This window comes from Salminus brasiliensis, chromosome 7, assembly GCF_030463535.1.
Source record: "Salminus brasiliensis chromosome 7, fSalBra1.hap2, whole genome shotgun sequence".
In the NCBI taxonomy this organism is placed as follows: domain Eukaryota; kingdom Metazoa; phylum Chordata; class Actinopteri; order Characiformes; family Bryconidae; genus Salminus; species Salminus brasiliensis.
In genome coordinates this window covers 27,866,935-27,876,600 of record NC_132884.1, presented here as the reverse complement: position 1 = coordinate 27,876,600, position 9,666 = coordinate 27,866,935, and the positions used below count along the sequence as shown (strand labels likewise).

General features: G+C 40.5%; 1 protein-coding gene across 1 annotated transcript in view; it reads right to left on the bottom strand.

Moving 5' to 3' along the window:
- Positions 1-6,715: 6,715 nt before the first annotated feature.
- oca2 (oculocutaneous albinism II) overlaps positions 6,716-9,666 on the bottom strand; it is a 118,683-nt gene continuing 115,732 nt past the window's right edge. Inside the window, exon 23 of the mRNA XM_072683058.1 lies at positions 6,716-8,336. Coding sequence (XP_072539159.1) covers positions 8,249-8,336 — 88 coding nt within the window. The 3' untranslated portion in view covers positions 6,716-8,248. The remainder of the gene's footprint in view (positions 8,337-9,666) is intronic.

Below are 9,666 nucleotides of genomic sequence, written 5' to 3'. Positions count from 1 at the left end.
AGCCTGATGGCCTGTGGATAGAAACTGTTTGTCAGTCTGGCTGTCCTGGACTTCACACTCCTGTAGCATTGCCCCGATGGTAGGAGTGTGAAGAGGCTGTGCATATAGATTAGGTCACACATACAGGTGAATATGGTAGTCATGCAGAGATATGTAGGGTGTGTACAGTCTCTGATAATGCTGTGGGCCCTCCTGATGATCCTGGTCCTGCAGTGAGGGGAAGGCTGCTCTGGAAATGGACTGTGCAGTCTTGGTCACACGCTGGAGAGCCTTCCTGTCCTGAGCGGTGCAGTTTCCGTACTAGACTGCAATGGAGCTGGTAAAAATGCTCTCGATCATACTCCTGTAGAAGTTGCTGAGAATTTTTGCTGACATGCCAAATTCCTTCAGCCTTCTCAGAAAATATGACCACTGCTAGGACGTCCAGATGATGTGGTGCCCAATGGCCAAAGTTTAAACCAATGGAACTTTTGCTGCAATGAATTCTGACATGGAGGTGCATCAACCAATAGAAACCAGGATTGATGGCACAGGCAGAGGGCAGATCCAAGATCCTCCAAGATGGAGGACAGGCTAATCAGTGCAGTGTATGATGTATGATGGTTCTATATGATGCCTGATTGGCAGAATATAAAGATCTACTTTGCTACCACTCTGTCCCTGCGTTGTCTAGTGTGTAGGCACCCTGACGCTTCATTGCGACTAGGAGCCCTCCAATGCCCACCGCAGGAGTGACTATACCTCTCTGAGTTGAACTGGCCCCCCTCCCCCCGCTTATAAGATCTCTATCTGATCCAGCTAAATGACTTTAGGCCTTGGTCTATTTGAGTTGTGGCTGTTTTTGGTTATTTCTTGGCTCAACAAAAAAAAAAAAACTAATTAACAGGCTCAACATGTGCATTTCAATACCATGTGCATTTCTCCACAGCCACAATTTCCCATCTTCTAATGACTACTTACAGTATTGTATAACGCACCATGTCACAAGCAAGAGTTGTCTCAAACCAGTTTCACAAAAATGACAACGAGTTAAGCGTTCCTATTCACTAGCTCTCAATCCAGTAGAACACCTTTGGGATGAGGTAGTGCATTAGAAACGAATGTTTCCAGCATCTTGTGGAATCCATGCCACAAACAACTGAAGCTGTCCTACCCACAACTATCCTGATTTAAAAAGAAACCGTTTACACCAGGATGAATTGCCTGGTAGTGGAAGATGGTCGAAGCTAGTTTATACTGGTTTTGCTGGTCACCAGCACAATCAAAATACCTGCATATTAACATATGCATTTATTCTACTAAAGCTGTTATTGCACTTACTATGTCACGTCTGTCTCCACAGGTTGCATAATTCAGTAATCTCTACATGGCAGTACTTCTGTACAAGCTAGACTAGACAAGCTGTGTGTGTTTATTTGCACACATATCTCCTTGGGCAAGACTCCTAACACTACGCTGGCCCAAGTCTGTGCGAACTTGTAAGTCGCTCTGGATAAGCGTAAACGTAAATGTAAGCAATGGGTGCACCTTAAAAGTAGCTGAATACATTCATTAGAAGGGGTGTCCACAAACATATATATTGGACTTAGTATATCCTGATCTATGATTTTTATTAGCTGCTCAGCACAGTAAGAATATTAGAGCACAACATATTGGGAGTTAAAGAGCATTGAAAACAGTGTTTGTGGGAATTGAAGTATTATGATTATTGCATATGATTACTTTGTTTCATGCATTGTTTTTTAATATTCATTTACTATGAAATCTAATAATCCAAATATGCATTGCTTTTCTGACATGGTTTATGTATCCTGGTTTCCTAAGTTCCTAAGTAAACTTCTCCTAAAAAGAGATTTCTCTAACGACAGCCTGGCTGCACCTCCGGTCAGCACTGAAAAATCTCCATGGAGACGTAACAAATGGCCATATAAGAGGTACTAAGATTGACTTTCTCAGTTTATTGAAACATAGAACAGGACTCTATTCAGAGAGTTCACTGAGACATTCGGGCTCTAATCAAATGATGCTTGTCAGCGTAGTAAAAAGGTCAGTGCAACCCTATCTGACATTCATAGCACTCATAGCACTGGGGTTGACTATATCCCTGGTTTCCTGGATGTGCAAATGTAACAAAGACATCTTTGAGTGCATTTTTTTTTCCAGGAGTTTTACTGAACTTCACGAATATTCGCCCAAGACTGTAAGTATTTGGTCAGTGACACTATTGTCGAAATTCTGCCACTGTACACCACCTCAGTGGAACTGAAATAAAGGTTTTACGAAAAATATTGCATTAACCATCTAGGAATTACAGACATTGTTCATATAGTCCATATGGACTTATAATGACAGCACATCCCACATATGCTCAAGCGGATTGAGATCTGGAGAATTTGAAGGCCAGGGTGACACCTTTTGAACTCTTTGTCGTAATCCTCAAACCATTCCCAAACAAAGTTTGCAGTGTGGCTGGGAGCGTCACCCTAATAAAAGAGAGCATTAAGGGGTGCACCAGGTCTGTGATGATGTTTAGGTTAATGACACGTCAAATTAACTTCCACATGAATCCCTGAACTCCTGGGGGGTGATCCAGCAGAACATTGTCCAGAGCGTCAAACTGCCTTTACTGTTTATGTGATGTTAAAGAAAACTTGACTCGTCTTATATTGCTCCAATATAAGCCACAGCAGCCCTTCTTTCTGTTTGGACCAGATGAGATCTTTGAGGATCTTTTATGCCCTTGCGCAGCAATGACTCTTACGCACCTAACACCCTGTCGCTGGCTGGGAACAGCCTATCCCTCCACTTCTCATTTCCAACACATCGACTATAAGAACCCATACCTTGATGTGCTGTTGTTACCAGATAATCAAAGGAATTTGCTTCATATCTAAGTGATCACAATGTTTTGGCTCACATACAGGCAAATTACTTACAGTCTTGTTATTTCAGCTAAGATGTAGCTTTGATGCTGGGGACTTTTGTCTTTGTTCTTCTCTACAGAAAGCTACAATCCCGCTGTGACGCTCAAAAGGGCATACATACATTAAATTGGTCTCTAACAAGTCCAAAAGACTAATGCACTCAGAGACATCTTGTCCTTCCACTTAACAATGTTGAAAAAAAGCAAGGTTCGGTTTATTCATAAACCTGCCTGAAAGCCAGCACTGCCAAGTCCTCAAATAGAACTGCTTTCATTAGAGAAGTATTTGGTTAGAGGGGTGACCTCTCCCTCATGACGAGAAATGCTTTTCTCCTAACATTCCCTTGCAGGCCAATAACCAATAAGAGAGCACCACCTGCATGTTAGAATGACTGTTTTCCCTCTTTCCTTGATATAAGAAATGAGCTGAAGGAGCAAAGATAAAACCAAGGTAAGAAAAAGGCAGGGAGGGAATCTGTTCTATTGAGGCTCAATAAGGGAATTGGACACTATGCAGACTTTGCTGTATCTGAACTATTTCTGAATTGGATGTATTCCAATGAAGAAATTTAGCAGAATTAGAATGTCATTTTTGTAGCAAAATGTTTGAAATTTTCAGATAAGGTCAGCCTTTCTTCCATGCTTTCTTCTACAGATGGACAGAACAAAGGCCATACCTTTAAACCTTGCTATTTTCAAATGTTATCTACACCGCTTACTGCAAGACAAGGTTACAAGGATTCGACCCATGTTAGCATGCTAACGCTCTACTTATCTTCGGCATTAGTGAAACATTGGGCAAACGAGTGGCAGATGTTATCACGGCAGCGATGTTCTCACGCCATATGTGATGCTGTCGAGGCTGGCTCCTGGATGCTGACACTGACTCTAAGAGCAACTGACATTTATACAATCTCACTAAGCATCCAGCCCTCCCAGCTACACACAGACTGCACCACAGCTGGAGCTTTCCAGGGCCAATGCTCCCCAAGGAACCCAGGTAGTGAGCTAATGTTAGTATCTGATGGAGTGAAAAGATGTAGGTACATACAAAAACACATTTCTGTAAAGCAGTTAAAGACATGTTCAGAGCTTTTCAGTCTTGAATGAGTCAAATATAAGCGTGAGTGAAAAAGTACTGAGAGACTGTATGTAAGTTAAAGAATGCAGTTGCAATCAAACTTATTAAACCCTCATTACAAGTAAGGTGTATTAGCAAAATCTGCAAACTGTTAGCAATTAACCAATTAATGTAATGCAATGTAAGCAATGTAAATAGCTCAATATGCCGAATATAGCAAGTGCTACCACCTTCAGGTGGTGTTCTTCAAGGGCAGTGGCCTCCAGTTCATGGGTTTTCTGCTGTAATTGCCTTCTTTGAATCCCACAAGGCTTTTCTATAGGGTTCAAGTCGAGCAACTGCCACTTCAGAATCTTCCAGGATCTCTGTTGAAACCAAGCCTTGCTGGACTTTGAGGCAAGCTTTGGATCATTATCCTGTTGGAAGCTCCAAATGACTCCCAAGCAGGCATGACATTTTCTCTTAGGACCTCTGATACTTGATTGAACTCATCTTGCCCTGCACACGCTGCAGGTTTCCAGTGATAGATGAAGCAAAGTAGCCCCAGAGCATCACCAAGCCACCACCATGCTTCACTGTAGGCAGGGTGTCCTTTTCAGCATATGCTTCATTCTTCCTCTTCCAGACATACCGGCCCAAAAAGTTCCCGTTTTGTTTCATTGCTCCATAGAACAGAATCCCAAACTTCTATGGTTTGTTTATCTGGTTTTGAGCAGATTGGAGCCAAAAACTTTCATCTGAATGTAGTCTGAAGCATTATTACGAATCAATTGTACTGAGAACATTTTTATATGGGGTGAGAGTTAGACCTCTCTGTATCATATACATTTAATGGCAGCACCAACTGATTGAGCCCTACTTAAATTTTATGTTGTAAGATTATATGAAGCATAATTTAGCTCCCAAAGTAGACTCATTCCACTGTGATCCGAGAAACAGTGGAACGCATTTAACAACACTGTGAACTATAGTTCATTTCTGTTGAGAATATTTAGTCATTTACGCACAATTCTGCTCCATCGCCAGCATAAGCAGTGACATTTTATGGCTGCTGGAGGCAATCAAGTTCCTTTTACTTTCCCCTGCCTCTGCTTTCAGAACTGCAAGCAGCCATTCTCCAGTTTCTCATAGGTCTGTCTCATCAAACAGAGGTAAATATACCTGAATCTGCTAAATTAGTGAATAAGATTGCAGTGACTAATTGGAAGTAAATTTCAATTACAGTCCTGTTCTGGGCAGGCTATTAGATCTCGTTTTGTACAAAACTGTACATTTGAATGAACAGGCAGAAACTGCTTCATTTGAAGCGTTCTCATTGGTGCTAGGGAACAGGCTTTCACTTTGGAGTTTCACTTTGTCAAAGAAAAAATAAACCCACTCCAGCTTAACCCAACCCAGGTATTGGATGGAGCTACATCCCTTTACAACCTAAAGCTGGATGATTTATACCCCACTTATATGTAGCTGCTCCAGAGCAGACCACCCTATAGACCCTATAATGTTTTTATACAAATTGTCTGTAACTAAATACATGCATCCAAAAGTATCCAGACACCCGTTATAATTAGTTAATTTAGCTATGGGGCAGTATATTCTATATAACATCTTGCAATGTCCTGATTACAGAGAACACAGCAGTTTGGTATATTCAGTTCTGAGATTCAGATCTTTGCAAATTGTTTAACTTTGAGGTCGATTCATGGTTTTCCTTTCACATAAACAAATCAAGTCTTTAGCCATAAAAATATACCATTCAGAGCTGCACCAGGTTGTTCGATATGTATAAACATTTATATGTAAAATTGGAATCTAGTAAATGAAACGTGAGCATGTTCATTGAATGACATCACACTAAGGGACATTATGAGATAAACTCTTGACAGTTCCATATAATTGGCCTTTACTTTTAGTGATTGTCAGTTCCAGGACATGATTACAGAGTACAATAGTAGAACATCTTTACAACAGGGCTTATTCGCTGGGCAACAGGACATATAGGGGCATAGACCATCATGGTTATTGCCGAATGAAAATTGGAACACCAAATAATAATAATAATAATAATAAATTAAAGTGATGGATTATGAACAGTGATTAATTCTAAGTTGTTCTGATAATGCCAGAGTAAACAAACTCTGCACTACCAGTCTAGCATCAGAAGATCATTTTATTCTCCTATGTTAATTGTGATTAGAGTAGTGGGCTATTATTGGAATTAGCTAAAAGAGCACTCACACATGGGCACTGATTAATCAGACAGTCAAGCTTATTTGCATTTCTGTCTGATTTAAAGGAGCAATTTAAAATTATTTGTTTGAAAGATTTCAACCACATGCTTGCACTCATTACAACACAGGCAAATGGTGCTTCCAGCCAATGAGTAATTCACTATTATTGGGTTAGTGACAGACGAGAGAGGTCAAAGAAATCTAGAGACGATGACCACTGCAGGCCCGTGATCACCAGCATTCTCCTGCAGAGTGCTGTTTCAACCACAACGTGCCAATCCTGCTTCAATTGACCATGCTCCACCCACAAATGTGTTGTTGTGTAGTGACTGTTGTGAGGTTGGACAAGCTTTACACAATGCTGGTTGTAAAAAGTTGTTGTAGTGAAAACAGATTGTAACGAAATATCTACAATCAAAGAGCCCTGCTAATTGTTTCACTTTTAAAATTTACTATATTTAGAATTAAATATAATTAGTTTACTTTACACATGTGAAAGATCACATAACCTCAACCCTAAAAGTGCACTGGATTTTAAAAACACTCTTTTGCTTCTAGAAAGAGCCATGTTTGTAAAAGAAGCAAAGAGTGTAAAGAGCATTTTAAAGGTGGTTCTTCTGTGGCATTTGTAGTACCCCTCAGTTTTTAAGAGTGCAGGGACATGGGAAAGTGCTTTAAGTCCAGGGTGCTGAAATGTTAAGCTAAATATACGCCAATCAAAAACTGAATTCTCTGTGTAATTTACATCAAATAAATTTCATACTGTGCTATAATGTGACGAGAGACAACGGTATACACATATAACCGACACGTCGTTGATGCAAAGCCTGTCAGTTTGCTCTACTTCTGGATGAGGTTTATACAACATGTGGCGTTGTAATTGATTGTCTCACGCCCACAGTCAAGCTACACTCTGAAGATTCAATATGCAGACCGAGACTGAGATATAATGCTTGGAAAAATTAGAATGTAATCAAATATTGTTATTAAGTTAACAATATTACAGCGCTTTGTGGCTGGAATCTACTCATGTGCTTGTGTTTTAGCAGCGTGTCTCCAAAGCAGGAGCCATTTGGCTTTAATGCCATCATTTATATAAATAAAATAATCAAATAAAAGGACTATTGTTTAAATGCAGTTTTTAGCAGATGTTGCAGCCCCCTCAGCACCTCCACTCCCAGCAGCCCTGGTTGCTCATTTGTGGTCGGAGCACTGATTGGTCAGTTAGCTGATGACTTCAGGAGTCAGTGTATTTGGACAGCATCTTAGAAGCGTGTCAGGACTAAACTCTGCAGGACTGTAGATGCTGATGACCGCTGTTCTGGACTGTGCAAACACACACATTAGTTACATGCTGTGCATTAATAAGGTCCATTTTGAATGTGATGAAATTTGAATTTACTTGAATTAGAATTAAATGGGGAACATAAATCAGCGCAAATCTGTTAGGAGTGGGGAATTGACTGTGTTAGCAATTAGTTAGACAGGCACACATGAATATCCCTTTCATCAGATGTTACAGCGCCTGAAAAGTAAATCTAACTGAAACACATAAATAAATAGTTTTATGGCCACAAAATAAAATCTAATATCTTATATAAACAGAACTACAGTGTTTTGACAATAAAGAATAAGAAATCATCTGGGTTTGTTTTTTGTGTCTTTTTTTTGGCAAATGTAAACAAACTTATGAAAACTCCTCACTAAAGATGGCAATAGCACCATAAGCCAGTGGAATACACCGCTACTCCTAGCCCATAAGTAGGTGCAGGCGTTCCCTTGTTTGAATGTTTTATCACACCTCTGCAGCAGTGATGCATGGGCTGTAAGCCTTCACTCTCTGATCGCCGCCGTCCATTAGGCTGTTGGAGTCTGCCATCCTCCAACGTCAGTTACACTGTCACATATAGCTCACTCACACATACAGATGATCTCGGCCTCTCTCTCACTGTCGCGCACACACACATACACACAAACATGAACACAGTCTCTTTGATGGTGGGACCGGCAGTAGATTTAGGTGTTCCAGCCCAGTCCGATGTGGGTTGCCAGCAGGTAGCACATAGCTATTGTGCATGTCATCAGCATCATGGGGAAACCCAGCCTATGAAAGAGAAAGAAGAAAAGGTCAGTTACAGTTAAGCCTGTAGGTCACTGCATTACATCAGCAGGAAGCCATATAGGTCCTTTGAGCGCAATCAAAAGCACACTACTGGCAAACTACAGTGATTTCATACATCCAAACTGCCGAAAATCAGTTTTTACAGTTCGGACACCCCTGTTGAATTGCATATATTGTTGAATTGGCATTTGGCAGATGCTCTTAACCAGAGCGACTTACAAAAGTAATTCATTGTCCGCTCAGAAGATATCCCTTGCTAGTATAAATAGGCTAGAGTCCACCTCAAGCCTAGATACTGCCAAAAACAAGAGTTAGGACGAATACTAAGAAACAATTCTCAACAGCTTTGTGCATTCATACAACAAATAAATGTCCAAATGTTTGTGGACACCCCTTCTGATGACTGCTTTCAGCTACTTTAAATAGAGAAGTATTGCCAATAGAATAGGTGAATAAGGAACACTGAACATAAAACCTGCCAGAAAAGACTTGCAGTAGTCAGGCCTTGAGAAAGGGTTGAATTCTCCAGATGCTGTAGAGAAGAAACCTGCATGACTGAGCAACTTAGGTTGAGAATGGTAACCTGTCATGCACAACTACACTTACGCTTTTAGCCTCTGTAGAAGGAGTGCCCAGGGAATTCTTAGCGAGATGTTTCAGATTATTTGCTAAATTTGACATATTGGTGAAGTAAAACATATATACACACTAATCTGTTTTTACATCAACACCACCTGCCTAATATTGATTAGCTCCCCCTTGTGCTGCCTCAACAGATCTGACCAATCGAGGCCTGGACTCCTAAAGACCTTTTTTTGTGGTATCTGGCACCGAGACGTTAGCAGCAGATCCTTAAAATCCTCCAAGTTGTGAGGTGGGGCCTTCATTGATCGCATCAATGAGCTTTAGATGACAATGCCACTGTTGCCAGTTCACTGATGGTGCATCACTGTGCATGCCATTGTTGTTATCTTAATTTCATATACAGTAAATATACATTAATTGTGCGTTAGAAAATATATGCAGAGTTGTGTTCTGGACACAGGTTTCCATCACTGCTGCATAATTAATCCATAAAACTACCAAATCCAAACCTAGAGCTCAAATGATGCATTATGCTATGAAAGCTGACAGTGAATGTCACTTGCTTGTTTCAAAGAAAAACTCGTAGCTCATTGAAAAAAAAAACAGCTCAAATTCTGCGAGAAGTGTATGTTCTAAATTTTCAATCAATACCAGTGTTCACAAGTAAAAGAATAGATAAAGAGTGTGTGGCTCTTTGGCGTCACAGTATGGAGCTTAGTCCAAGCGT